At 44.4% G+C, this 15,044-nt stretch overlaps 1 protein-coding gene across 1 annotated transcript in view; it reads right to left on the minus strand.

Moving 5' to 3' along the window:
• odad3 (outer dynein arm docking complex subunit 3) overlaps positions 1–15,044 on the minus strand; it is a 59,712-nt gene that overhangs the window by 13,486 nt on the left and 31,182 nt on the right. Inside the window, exons 9-10 of the mRNA XM_068021380.1 lie at positions 14,706–14,866; positions 1,808–1,964 (exon numbers count right to left, since the gene is read on the minus strand). Of these exons, the coding sequence (XP_067877481.1) occupies positions 1,808–1,964; positions 14,706–14,866 (318 nt within the window). The remainder of the gene's footprint in view (positions 1–1,807; positions 1,965–14,705; positions 14,867–15,044) is intronic.

Here is a 15,044-nt window from a genome sequence, read left to right on the forward strand (position 1 = left end):
TGAAGAGGATAGCTGTAGACTCCAGAAAGATATCAATGGCTTAATTGAGTGGGAAGAAAAGCGGCAAATAGAATTCAAACCAGAGAAATGTAAGGTAATGCATTTGGGGAGGGAAAATAAAGCGAGGGAATACACAATAAACGAGAGGATATTGAGAGGGCTAGAGGAAGTGAGAGACCCTGGAGTGCATGTCCACTGGTCCCTGAAGGTGGCAGGACAGTAGACAGAGTGGTGAAGAAGGCACATGGAATGCTTTCCTTTATTGGCTAAGGTATAGAATACAAAAGCAGGGAGGTAATGCTGGAACTGTATAAAACGCTGGTTAGGCCACAGCTGGAGTATTGTGTACAGCCCTGGTCACCACTTTACAGGAAGGACATAATTTCACTGAAGAGAGCACAGAGGAGATCCACAAGAATAATGCCAGAGCTTGAAAGTTGCAGCTATGAGGAAAGATTGGACAGGGATGCCTTCCCTTGAACAGAGGAGGACGAGGGGTGACCCAACAGAAGTGCACAAAACACCAGTGACAGCAAACGTAAGATCTCACTCTGCCTCTCAACAAACTTATCTATATTCAGGAACTGGAGGAAAAATTCCATACAATATTCTGGAATTGATAAGATTAGTAACCATCTGAATACTCTGGAATTGATCGGTTACTCACTTGATTACTCTAGAATTGATCAGATTATTCACTGACTCAATCACTCTGGAATAGATCAGATTAGTCACAGGCTGAATACTCTGGAATTAATCAGATTATTCATCAGGCTGAATACTCTGGAATTAATCATATTACTCACCGGCTGAATACTCTGGAATTGATAAGATTACTCACAGGCTGAATACTCTGGAATTAATCAGATTACTTACCAGCTGAATACTCTGGAATTGATCAGATTACTCACCGTCTGAATACTCTGGAATAGATCAGATTAGTCACAGGCTGAATACTCTGGAATTGATCAGATTACTCACCGGCTGAATACTCTGGAATTAATCAGATTACTTACCAGCTGAATACTCTGGAATTGATCAGATTACTCACCGGCTGAATACTCTGGAATTAATCAGATTATTCATCAGGCTGAATACTCTGGAATTGATCAGATTACTCACCGGCTGAATACTCTGGAATTAATCAGATTACTTACCAGCTGAATACTCTGGAATTGATCAGATTACTCACCGTCTGAATACTCTGGAATAGATCAGATTAGTCACAGGCTGAATACTCTGGAATTAATCAGATTATTCATCAGGCTGAATACTCTGGAATTAATCATATTACTCACCGGCTGAATACTCTGGAATTGATAAGATTACTCACAGGCTGAATACTCTGGAATTAATCAGATTACTTACCAGCTGAATACTCTGGAATTGATCAGATTACTCACCGTCTGAATACTCTGGAATAGATCAGATTAGTCACAGGCTGAATACTCTGGAATTGATCAGATTACTCACCGGCTGAATACTCTGGAATTAATCAGATTATTCATCAGGCTGAATACTCTGGAATTGATCAGATTACTCACCGGCTGAATACTCTGGAATTAATCAGATTACTTACCAGCTGAATACTCTGGAATTGATCAGATTACTCACCGTCTGAATACTCTGGAATAGATCAGATTAGTCACAGGCTGAATACTCTGGAATTGATCAGATTACTCACCGGCTGAATACTCTGGAATTGATCAGATTACTCACCGGCTGAATACTCTGGAATTGATCAGATTACTAAATGGCACAAATAGTCTGAAAGTGATCAGCTTTTATGTGTGTGGCCATCACTTACAATTTGCACATGCTGCAATTTCTCATAGATGTGTTCCACGCCTGCTTTGATGGACATGGTGATGTGGCTGACGTTTTCAAGGTGCTCCATTATCTTATCTCGCCGGTTCTGCTCATCGTTCAGGTGAGTTTGTAACTCCATTAATAACTTCTGCTCACTGTGTTAAAAACCATAAGGAAAGCAGAAACATTTGATTTAAAGCAATAAGGAATGAATGGAGAGCTCGGCATAAATGGCAGACCCAGATCCAATACTAATTCTAACACATAGGTGGCCTACAAACAATGGCATGGCTCCCTGTCACAGCAACAGGACTGGGAACAGCAGACTTTGCAGTACGATAGTAAGCAGGAAAGACGAGAAAGAGAGAAGGGAAAGTGAAAACGAATGAGAAAAAGATAAGGAAGGAAGAAAGGGGAGGGAGGGAAAGGAAATAAGAGAAAAAAGAGAAAGGAAGAGGAAAAGGAAATCATAAAATCATACAAACAGAACATAAGAATGTAACTTAAGGAGTAGGCCATTTGGCCTCTCAAGCCTGCTTTTCTGTTCAATAAGATCAAAGCTGATCCGATCATGGTCTTAACTCCACTTTCCTGCCTGCCCCCCATAACCCTCGACTCCCTTGTAGATCAAAAAATCTGTCTAACTCAGCCTTGAATATATTCAATGATGCAGCCTCCATTTCTCTCTGGGTAGAGAATTCCAAAGATTAATGACCCTCTGAGAGAAGAAATTCCACCTCTTTCCTATATTAAGTGGGAGACCCCTAATTCTGAAACAGTACCTGATAGTTCTAGATTTCCCCACGAAGGGAAACATCCTCTCAGCGTCTACCCTGATAAGTCCCATCAGAATCTTACATGTTTCAATGATCACCTCTCATTCTACATGCCCAACCTGCTCAATCTTTCCTCATAAGACAAACCCGCTTCATCGCTGGAATTGACCTAATGAACCTTCTCTGAACTGCCTTCAATGCAAGTATATCCGTCCTTAAGTAAGGAGTTCAAAACGATAGGCAGTACTCTAAGTGCAGTCTTACCAATACCCTGTACAATTGTAGCAAGACTTCCCTACTTTCATACTCCATCTCCCTTGTGATAAAGACCAACATTCCATTTACCTTCTTAATTAGTTGCTGTTCCTGCATGCTAACTTTTTGTGTTTCATGTGCAACAACACCCAGATCCCGCTGTACTGCTGCATTCTGCAGTCTTTCCATTTAAAGGTATCAAAGACTATCAGGGGTAGATGGAAGTGTGGAATTCGAAACACAAACAGATCAGCCATGATCTTATTGAATGATGGAGGAGGCTCAAGGGGCCGAATGGCCTACTTCTGCGCCTAATTCATATGTTCGTAAACAATATTTTGCTTTTCCATTCTTCCTACCAAAGTGGATAACCTCATATTTTCCCACATTATACTCATTCTGCCAAATGTTTGCCCACTCAATTAGCCTATCTATATCCCTTTGCAGACTCTCTGTATCCTCCTCGCAACTTGCTTTCCCACCTATCTTTGTATTGTCAGCAAATTTGGCTACAATATACTCGGTCCCTTCATCCATAGATTGTAAATTGGTTGAAGCCCCAACAATGATCCCTGTGGCACCCCACTAATTAGTTTGCCAATTTGAAAATTACCCATTTATCCTGACTGTCTGTTCCTGTTAGTTAGCCAATCCTCTATCCATGCTAATATATTACCCCAACACCATGAGCTCTTGCTTGTGTAGTAACCTTTTATGTGGCACCTTATCGCATGCTGTTGGAAATCCAAATACACTACATCTACTGGTTCCCCTTTATCTACCCTGCTCATTATATCCTCAAAGTACTCTAATAAATTTGCCAAACATGATTTTGCTTTCGTAAAACCATGTTGACTCTGCCTGATTGCATTATGATTTTCTAAATGTCCTGTTACTACTTCCTTAATAATGGGTTTCAACATTTTCCCGATTGCAGCTGTTAGGCTGACTGGCCTATAGTTTCCTGCTTTCTCTTTCCTTCCTTCTTGAATAGAGGTGTTGCCTGTGCGGTTTTCCAGGCCGCTGGAACATTTCCAGAATCTAGGGAATCTTGGAAGATTACAACTAATGCATCCACTATCTCTAAAGCCACTTCTTGTAAGACCCTGGAATGCAAGCCATCAGGTCCAGGGGACTTGTCAGCCTTAGTACCATCAGTTTTCCTAATACTTTTTCTCTAGTGATGGTGAAGGAGGCCAGGTGGCCCATGTGCCTGTGCCGGCTCTTTAAATGAGCTATCCAATTCATCCCACTTTCCTGTTACATTCTCAGCCCAGCTTCAAAAAGGCAGTTGAAAGACAAAAAGAAATAAACAAGCATCAAAAGTGATTGGGAGTAAAGTAGAATCTGAATGGGTTACATCAGCAAGCAATACAAAAATTCAATTCAGAAGTAATGAGGATAGGGAGGGGAAGGAGGATTTATAGAAGGAAAGAGAAAGAAAGTTATTGCTGTATTTCAGTAGTGAACAAACAGAAGCAAAGAAGAAAACAAAAATAATACTGGACCAATCTCCGCAAGTGGATTGTTGGAGTTAATGCAGTATTTAATGTGTGACTGGGGTGCACAGCTTCAATCTTTAGGTTGGTCTTAAGAAGGCCAAACTCAGTAGTGGGCAAGCTACAGATGACACCAGGATTTCCATTCCAGAGTACTGTCCTGGAGCCCCTGTTGGATAACAGTGAGGTCTTTGCTGGAGCGATACTAAACTTATTCTTAATGTCCAATAGCCCTGCATCTTCCTCCAATTCAACATTGATCCACTTTTCCCTTAAAAGATGCAATGGTCTCTGCCTGAACTATCACTTGGAGTAAAGCATTCTATGCTCCAACAACAAATCTGGCAGCCATTCCTACAAATTGAATTTTTTGATGAAGTAACAGAGAAGGTTGATGTAGGGAATGTGACGAATGTTGTTTATATGGATTTTAAGAAAGCATTTGATAATTTACCACATAGAAGACTGATTGACAAAACTGAGGCTCATGGAATAAGAGGGCGAGTCTCCAACTGGATAAAAAATTGGTTTACGGACAGAAAACAGCGAGTTGTAGTAATGGTTGTTTTTCAGACTGGAGGATGGTAGACAGTGGTGTTTCCCCAAGGGTAAATACTGGGACCACTGCTTTTTTTTGCTATATATAAATGAATTGGATCTTGGAATACAGAGTAGATTCTCAAAATTTGCTGATGACACCAAACTTGGAGGTGCGGCAAATAATGAGGATGATATGAACCACCTGCAACAGGACATGGATAGGCTAGCAGCATGGGCAGACAGGGGGCAGATGGAATTTATACTGTGTTACTACTGAGGCGGAAGGAGTGCACTGTTAATTCAGTTCCACTTCTCCACAGGTCACAGCATATCAATAAATTTTCCCACCTACTGAAAAACAGCTAATTACATACTCTATTTGTCCCCCAGAATAAAGCACACCAACCAGGTTTATTTAACCAACAATAAAATTAACTATTTATTCATAAATAAGTCTTAGCCAATAATGAGATAAATCTATATTCAAAAAGCTCCTTATTTCCCTAGCTCTCATGCACACACACTCTCCTCTCTGCTCCAGGCAGGTCAAAGCCAAAATTTCAAATGCCTGCTCGTTGTCCACCTCACTGGCTTTTTAAAGGGTCCAAAGTGAAAGCAACCTTCCTGAACATGGTCACATGTCCAGACATAGAATCTCCCTTGTCATTTAAAGAGTTGCTCTGAGGAAGGTCAAATGCCTGTGGTTTCCTTGAAATTGCCTGCTTTTCTGCCCTTGGGTACAAGTTCAACTTCCCTTCAAAGCATCCAGAAAGTTAAGCTTTTGTTTTGAACTTCCTTTCAAAATATTGCAAATTTTTTCAGCTATCTGCAGATGTCTTAATGTCGACTAAAATCCTGTTTCAGTTTTTTTAAAACACACAGAATCTTAAGTTCTTAATACAAAACAAAAACCTAGTAACAACTGACAAGTGTGAGGTGATGCATTTTGGCAGAAGGAATAGGGAAAGGCAATATATACGAACATATGAGTTAGGAGCAGGAATAGGCCCCTCGGCCCCTTGAGCCTGCTCCGCCATTAAACAAGATCATGACAGATCTGATTGTAACCTCAACTCCACATTCCCACCTACCCCCAAAACCTTTCACCACCTACCCCACTTGCTTATCAAGAATCTATCTACCTGACCCGACATGGAGTGCAGCAGTTCAAGAAGGCAGCTCACCACCATCCTCTCAAGGGCAATTAGGGATGAGCAATAAATGCTGGCCGAGCCAGTGACGCCCACATCCCAGGAACAAATTTTTAAAACTTCAAAGACTCTCCTTCACCTCCTTTTGAGGAAGAGAATTCCAAAGACTCGCGACTCTCAAAGAAAAAATTTCTCCTCATCTCTGTCTTTAAACAGTGACCCCAAATTCTAGATTCTCCCACAAGAGTTCCACATCCATCCTATCAAGACCCCTCAGGATCTTATGTGCTTCAATCAAGTCGTCTCTTACTCTTCTAAACTTCAGTGGATACAAGCCTAGCCTGTCCAATCTTTCCTCATAAGACAACCCGCCCATTTCAGGTATTAGTCTAGTAAACCTTCTCCGAACTGCTTTCAAAGCATTTACATCCTTCCTTAAATAAGGAGACCACTCCTTAATGGCACAATTCTAAAGAGTTTGCAGGAACAGAGGGACCTGGGGGTGCATGTGCATCGATCTTTGAAAGTGGCAGGACATATTGAGAGAGTGGTTAGTAAAGTGTATGGGATCTTGAGCTTCATAAACAGAGGCATTGATTACAAAAGCTGGGAAGTCATGCTGAACCTTTATAAAGCTCTGGTTAGGCCCCAACTAGAGTATGGCATCCAGTCTGGTCATCACACTTCAGGAAGGATGCGAAGGTCCTTGAGAGGGTGCAGAGGAGATTTACCAGAATGGTTCCAGGGATGGAGGATTTTAGTTTCAAGGTTAGGTTGGAAAAACTCCTTAGAACAAAGGAGATTGAGGGGAGATTTAATAGAAATGTACAAGATTATGATGGGCTTAGATAAGTTAGACAAGGAAAAACTGTTCCCATTAACAAACGGCACAAGGACTAGGGGACACAGATTGAAAGTTTTGGGCAAAAGATGTAGGGGAAATAGGAGGAAGCACTTTTTCATGCAGTGGGTGGTAAAGACCTGGAACTCGTTGCCCACGAGGGCGGTGAAAGAGAGGATCAATGACTTCAAGAGGAGATTGGATGGCGACCTGAGAGAAATAGAGTGCAGGGTTACGGGGATTAAGCAGAGGAGCGGGACTGACCGCATAGCTCTGTGGAGAGCCAGCAGGGACCCGATGGGCCAAATTACTTCCTTCTGTGCCGTAAATGATTCTAAATTATGCTTCTACCTGGGACCAATGTCTGATGAAAAATCAGATATTCAACGTGGGTTACACTAGTTCCAGCTAGTTAGGTGCCTGGTGATACAGAAATTCACTGAAGAGGCTTCGACTTGATGCGCCAATGATACTAGTATTGACCAACTGTTTAAATTTAATTCGAAAAGTTAACTTACTACTCAGATTTCAAAAAGGCACAAAAGGCACCTGATGTGATGTTTATGCGGATAGAACAACAACGCTGATACTGTTCCGCACTCTCCAGGAGGCTGGCCTCAAGAATACTGGACATGTCTGCCAACCACCCCTACACATATGGATTTGCCACAATTAATTAAAATAAATAAATGACCATTGATTTGAGCCTTACATCATGAACCCAGTGCTTACAGCAAGCTAAGCTTGGGAAGCTTATACATTCCCAGCATATAATGAACCTTGAAGGATGTCATTCTGGTACAGTGTGTAACCTCACTGGTCCCGGTGTAGAGGACGTCAGTCTGGTACAGTGTGTAACCTCACTAGTCCCGGAGTAGAGGATGTCAGTCTGGTACAGTGTGTAACCTCACAAGTCCCGGAGTAGAGGATGTCAGTCTGGTACAGTGTGTAACCTCACTCGTCCCGGAGTAGAGGACGTCAGTCTGGTACAGTGTGTAACCTCACGAGTCCCGGAGTAGAGGATGTCAGCCTGGTACAGTGTGTAACCTCACTAGTCCCGGAGTACAGGATGTCAGTCTGGTTCAGTGTGTAACCTCACTAGTCCCGGAGTAGAGGATGTCAGTCTGGTACAGTGTGTAAGCTCACTAGTCCCGGAGTAGAGGATGTCAGTCTGGTACAGTGTGTAACCTCACTAGTCCCGGAGTACAGGATGTCAGCCTGGTACAGTGTGTAACCTCACTAATCCCGGAGTAGAGGATGTCAGTCTGGTACAGTGTGTAACCTCACGAGTCCCGGAGTAGAGGATGTCAGTCTGGTTCAGTGTGTAACCTCACTAGTCCCGGAGTAGAGGATGTCAGTCTGGTACAGTGTGTAACCTCACTAGTCCCGGAGTAGAGGATGTCAGTCTGGTACAGTGTGTAAGCTCACTAGTCCCGGAGTAGAGGATGTCAGTCTGGTACAGTGTGTAACCTCACTAGTCCCGGAGTACAGGATGTCAGCCTGGTACAGTGTGTAACCTCACTAATCCCGGAGTAGAGGATGTCAGTCTGGTACAGTGTGTAACCTCACGAGTCCCGGAGTAGAGGATGTCAGTCTGGTACAGTGTGTAACCTCACTAGTCCCGGAGTAGAGGATGTCAGTCTGGTACAGTGTGTAAGCTCACTAGTCCCGGAGTAGAGGATGTCAGTCTGGTACAGTGTGTAACCTCACTAGTCCCGGAGTACAGGATGTCAGCCTGGTACAGTGTGTAACCTCACTAATCCCGGAGTAGAGGATGTCAGTCTGGTACAGTGTGTAACCTCACGAGTCCCGGAGTAGAGGATGTCAGTCTGGTACAGTGTGTAACCTCACAAGTCCCGGAGTAGAGGATGTCAGTCTGGTACAGTGTGTAACCTCACTCGTCCCGGAGTAGAGGACGTCAGTCTGGTACAGTGTGTAACCTCACGAGTCCCGGAGTAGAGGATGTCAGCCTGGTACAGTGTGTAACCTCACTAATCCCGGAGTAGAGGATGTCAGTCTGGTACAGTGTGTAACCTCACGAGTCCCGGAGTAGAGGACGTCAGTCTGGTACAGTGTGTAACCTCACTAGTCCCTGAGTAGAGGATGTCAGTCTGGTCCCGGAGTAGAGGATGTCAGTCTGGTACAGTGTGTAACCTCACTAGTCCCGGAGTAGAGGACGTCAGTCTGGTACAGTGTGTAACCTCACTAGTCCCGGAGTAGAGGATGTCAGTCTGGTACAGTGTGTAACCTCACTAGTCCCGGAGTAGAGGATGTCAGTCTGGTACAGTGTGTAACCTCACTAGTCCCGGAGTAGAGGATGTCAGTCTGGTACAGTGTGTAACCTCAGCAGTCCCGGAGTAGAGGATGTCAGTCTGGTACAGTGTGTAACCTCAGCAGTCATGGAGTAGAGGATGTCAGTCTGGTACAGTGTGTAACCTCAGCAGTCATGGAGTAGAGGATGTCAGTCTGGTACAGTGTGTAACCTCAGCAGTCATGGAGTAGAGGATGTCAGTCTGGTTCTGTATCTCTTTACTTCCTGCCCATTCATGTATCTGTCTAGATACATCTTAAAAGACGCTATCGTGCCCGCGTCTACCACCTCCGCTGGCAACGCATTCCAGCCATCCACCACCCTCTGCGTGAAGAACTTTCCACGCATATCCCCCCTAAACTTTTCCCCTCTCACTTTGAACTCGTGACCCCTAGTAATTGAATCCCCCACTCTGGGAAAAAGCTTATTGCTATCCAACCTGTCTATACCTCTCATGATTTTGTACACCTCAATCAGGTCCCCCCTCAACCTCCGTCTTTCTAATGAAAATAATCCTAATCTGCTCAACCTCTCTTCATAGCTAGCGCCCTCCATACCAGGCAACATCCTGGTGAACCTCCTCTGCACCCTCTCCAAAGCATCCACATCCTTTTGGTAATGTGTCGACCAGAACTGCACGCAGTATTCCAAATGTGGCCGAACCAAAGTCCTACACAACTGTAACATGACCTGCCAACCCTTGTACTCAATACCCCGTCCGATGAAGGAAAGCATGCCGTATGCCTTCTTGACCACTCTATTGACCTGCGTTGCCACCTTCAAGGAACAATGGACCTGAACACCCAAATCTCTCTGTACATCAATTTTCCCCAGGACTTTTCCATTTACTGTATAGTTCACTCTTGAATTGGATCTTCCAAAATGCATCACCTCACATTTTCCCTGATTGAACTCCATCTGCCATTTCTCTGCCCAACTCTCCAGTCTATCTATATTCTGCTGTATTCTCTGACAGTCCCCTTCACTATCTGCTACTCCACCAATCTTAGTGTCGTCTGCAAACTTGCTAATCAGACCACCTATACTTTCCTCCAAATCATTTATGTATATCACAAACAACAGTGGTCCCAGCACGGATCCCTGTGGAACACCACTGGTCACATGTCTCCATTTTGAGAAACTCCCTTCCACTGCTACTCTCTGTCTCCTGTTGCCCAGCCAGTTCTTTATCCATCTAGCTAGTACACCTTGGACCCCAAGCGCCTTCACTTTCTCCATCAGCCTGCCATGGGGAACCTTATCAAACGCCTTACTGAAGTCCATGTATATGACATCGACAGCCCTTCCCTCATCAATCAACTTTGTCACTTCCTCAAAGAATTCTATTAAGTTGGTAAGACATGACCGTCCCTGCACAAAACCATGCATATGAAGGCCGGGTCGTGCACCAAAACCTGGGAGGAGCGAGTAGCCAAGGTACAACAAAAGTTGAGCATGTGGAGGCAGCGATCTCTCTCCATTGTGGGTAAGAACCTGGTCATCAGGTGCAAGGCGCTCACGTTGTTGCTGTACGTGGCGCAGGTCTGGCCCATACCCCACTCCTGCGCTGTGGCGGTCACCCGAGCCATTTTCCGCTTCGTCTGGGGATCTAAAATGGACCGGGTCCGGAGGGACACGATGTTCAAATCTCTGGACAAGGGCGGGAAAAATGTACCCAACGTGGCCCTCATCCTGATGACCACCTTCGTGTGCGGCTGCATCAAGCTGTGTGTAGATCTCCAGTACGCAAACTCCAAGTGTCACTTTGTGCTGAGGTTCTATCTGTCCCCGATGTTGCGAAGGATGGGCCTGGTCACATTGCCGCGGAACGCTCCATGCAGTTGGACCGTGCCGTACCACCTATCCTTCGTGGAGCAGTTTCTGCGGGAAAACACCTTTGACCACCGATCCATCAGGCAGTGGTCTGCACGGAATGTCCTCAAGGCCCTACGGGAAAAGGAGGCGGTGGATCCTGTCGGATGGTTCCCCGAGCTGACCATCAAAGTCATTTGGCGGAATGCCTCATCACCAGAACTTTCAAACAAGCACCAAGATGTAGCTTGGCTGGTGGTGAGAAGGGCCCTCCCCGTCAGATCCTTCCTGCACGCCCGAAGTCTCGCCCCCTCCGCACAATGCCCCCGCGGTGGCTGTGGTGGGGAAGAGACGGTCGCCCACCTCCTCCTGGAATGTGTCTTCGCAAAGCAGGTGTGGAAAGAGATGCAGTGGTTTTTGTCGAGGTTCATCCCAAGCAGCTCTGTAACACAGGAGTCTGTGCTCTACGGGCTGTTCCCAGGGACGCACACCGAGACAAACATCAACTGCTGCTGGAGGGCTATCAATTCGGTGAAAGACGCCCTTTGGTCTGCCCGAAACTTGCTGGTCTTCCAGCGCAAAGAGTTGTCCACCGCCGAATGTTGCAGACTGGCACATTCCAAGGTCCAGGACTACGTGCTGAGGGACGTACTAAAGCTTGGGGCAGCCACAGCAAAGGCTCAATGGGGAAAGACCACAGTGTAAGGTCCCCCCACCAAGCTGAACTGAGGGGCTGGATCCATGGAAAACCCCTCAAACTGTATCGGGAAAATTTTCATTTGCTGTAAATTTAAAAATGTAATTGGCATGACAAATGTGAAAGGGAAGGGTTGTGAAGCAACACATGATTGTATTGAAGGAAACTGATCTCCCTTGCAATGTTTGTATTTTTTGGTGCTGTTTGAAACTGTTTGGCAATGTATTTTTTACAGATTTTTATGAATAAAGTATATTTTGGAAATAAAAAAATAAAAAAATATAGAGGTACTGGAGAGGGTGCAGTGAGGATTTACAAGGATGATACCAGAAATGTGTGGGTATATATATCAGGAAAGGATCAACAGGCCGAGTCTCTTTTTTCTTGAAAATAGTTTGCGGAGGTGACCTCATAGAGGTCTTTAAAATGATGAAAGGTATTGATATAGTGGATATAGGGAGAATGTTTCCACCTGTGGAGAAGAGCGTAACTAGAGGCCATCAATATAAGATAGTCACCAAGAAATCCAATCAGGAATTCAGAAGAAACTTCTTTACTCAGAGAGTGGTGAGAATGTGAAACTTGGTACAATACGGAATGGATGAAGAGAATAGTATAGATGCATTTAAGGGGAGGCTACACAAGCATATGAGGGAGAAGGGAATAGAGGATTATGATAAATTTAGATGAGGAAAGATGGGAGGAGGCTCGATTGGAGCATAAGCGCCGGCATGGACCAGATGGGACGAATGGCCTGTTTCAGTGCTGTGTATTCTATGTAATCCTAAAGCAAGTTAAAAAAAAGTCAAGTGATGCTTTTAATCAGGAACTGTGTGTACAAGTGTTGAGACGGCCTTGTAACCCAATCCATGTTATAGGCAGCAATGTTTTTACGAGTGGAAGCCTGTGATCAGTGGTGTACCACAGGGATCGGTGCTGGGACCCTTGCTGTTTATAGTGTACATTAATGATTTAGATGTGAATACAGGAGGTATGATCAGTAAGTTCGCAGATGAAACGAAAATTAGTGGTGTTGTAAATAGTGAGGAAAAAAGCCTTAGATTACAGGATGATATAGATGGGCTGGTAATATGGGCGGAGCAATGGCAAATGGAATTTAATCCTGAGAAGTGTGAGGTGATGCATTTTGGGAGGACTAACAAGACAAGGGAATACACAATGGATGGTAGGACCCTAAGAAGTACAGAAAGTCAGAGGGACCTTGGTGTACTTGTCCATAGATCACTGAAGGTAGCAGCACAGGTAGATAAGGTGGTTAGGAAGGCATATGGGATACTTGCCTTTATTAGCTGAGGCATAGAATATAAGAGCAGGGAGGTTATGATGGAGATGTATAAAACACTAGTTAGGCCACAGCTGGAGTACTGTGTACAGTTCTGGTCACCACACTATAGGAAGGATGTGATTGCACTGGAGAGGGTGCAGAGGAGGTTCACCAGGAATTTGCCTGGGCTGGAGCATTTCAGCTATGAAGAGAGACTGAAAAGGCTAGGGTTGTTTTTCTTGGAGCAGAGAAGGCTGAGTGGAGACATGATTGAGGTGTACAAGATTATGAGGGGCATTGATAGGTTAGATAGGAGGAAACCTTTTCCCTTAGCGGAGGGGTCAAGAACCAGGGGGCATAGATTTAGGGTAACGGGGAAGGAGGTTTAGGGGAGATTTGAGGAAACATTTTTTCACCCAGAGGGTGGTTGGAATCTGGAATGCACTACCTGAAGAGGTGGTGGAGGCAGGAACCCTCACAACATTTAAGAAGTATTTAGATGACCAATTGAAACGCCACAGCGTACAAGGCTACAGGCCAAGTGCAGGAATATGGGATTAGAATAGTTGGGTGTTGTATGGCCGGCACAGACACGATGGGCTGAAGGGCCTGTTTCTGTGCTGTATAACTCTATGACTCTAATATCCAGGTTGAGAATATGAGCAAGGCATAGACAAACATGGGAAGTTTTTACCCGGCTACTGTTGTGTCTCTCCTCACGGGAGCTATGCGAGAGCAGTATGCATCAGAGTAGCTCCACATCAATCACAGCGCAAGTGATGTAGCGACATAGTGTGAGAGTTTCATAAGAACACACACACGAAAAGCCTGATCGGATCTTTGCGGGGCCACCATAGTGGCCCTGGGCTGGGCTTTTGCAGGCACAGACAGGGCCAATAATTACAATTTTAAATGCTTCTGTAGAAGCTGGGCACTTCAAAATAAAAATACTGGATAATAAGGCGTCCGGTTCAAATCTGTACCTGACAGGGGACAGACCACCTGAAAACTGAACTGTCCAGTATAAAACCGGATGAATGGCTACCCCACTCTTCCCAAAGTCCTGTATTAATCCCAAACTAACCCCACTGCCCTGCACTCCCCCTTCTCCCATAGCCCTTCCTTTATTTCAACTATTCATCCTCTTTCCCTTTATGGTCTTTCTATATTGGGATGCCCAAACTGCACACAGTACTATAAATGTGCCCTATACAAATTCATCATCATGCTCTCTGCACCGATTTATAAAACCCAAAATGCAATTTTCCTTTTTTATGGCTTCATCCATCTACACTACTATTTTCATAGATTTATTTATTTGAGCTGCTAGATATCTCTATTCGTCCTCACACTTCAGCATCTGAGGTGTGAGGACTATCAACCAAACTTGAAGCAAGCAAAGCCTCATAATTAATACATCAGTGCTGCTCCTAGATCTACAGTATTCATTTTACTAAAAATACCTCTTCTAAACCTGCAACTGACCTAGTGTCTTCTCAAACTCTGAATGTGTTTGAATTGAAATGATTAAACTGAATTAGCCCAGCTTGATTCCTGTTGTGAACATGAATCACACATCTATATGCCTTATCTAGCAGTGTGTCAATAATGTAGATTGTACAGTACAAGGAAAAAAGTCTGTTGGGCTGCCTCAGTGATAAGCCATAGGGTGTTGAGAACAAAACTAATCTACACACATGGGCAGGGAATACAGATACATTCTTCATACCTGGAGAGTTTGGTTTCACCAGAATATTTCAGATGGTCATACTCTGCCTGCAGTCTCTCTTTCTCCCCCCTCAGCTGCACCATCTGTTTCTCATTCTCAAGTTCCAGCTCTTCCAAGTGCTTCAAGGTCTCTCCCTGCATCGCAAAGCGTTTCACTACATCCTGCAACCGAGAGCAAGACACAGGCTGAAGCCAGACAAGCTCAATATCCTGCACATGTCAAATTGTAACACAAACACCACTCAACATCACATTCTACTGCAACATATTTCTAGTTTTATATTTTTGGGTTTCCTTATTCTATGAGTCCATGGTTCAGACTACTCTGGTAAGGGAGCCC

This window comes from Heterodontus francisci, chromosome 43, assembly GCF_036365525.1.
Source record: "Heterodontus francisci isolate sHetFra1 chromosome 43, sHetFra1.hap1, whole genome shotgun sequence".
NCBI classification, from domain to species: Eukaryota; Metazoa; Chordata; class Chondrichthyes; order Heterodontiformes; family Heterodontidae; genus Heterodontus; species Heterodontus francisci.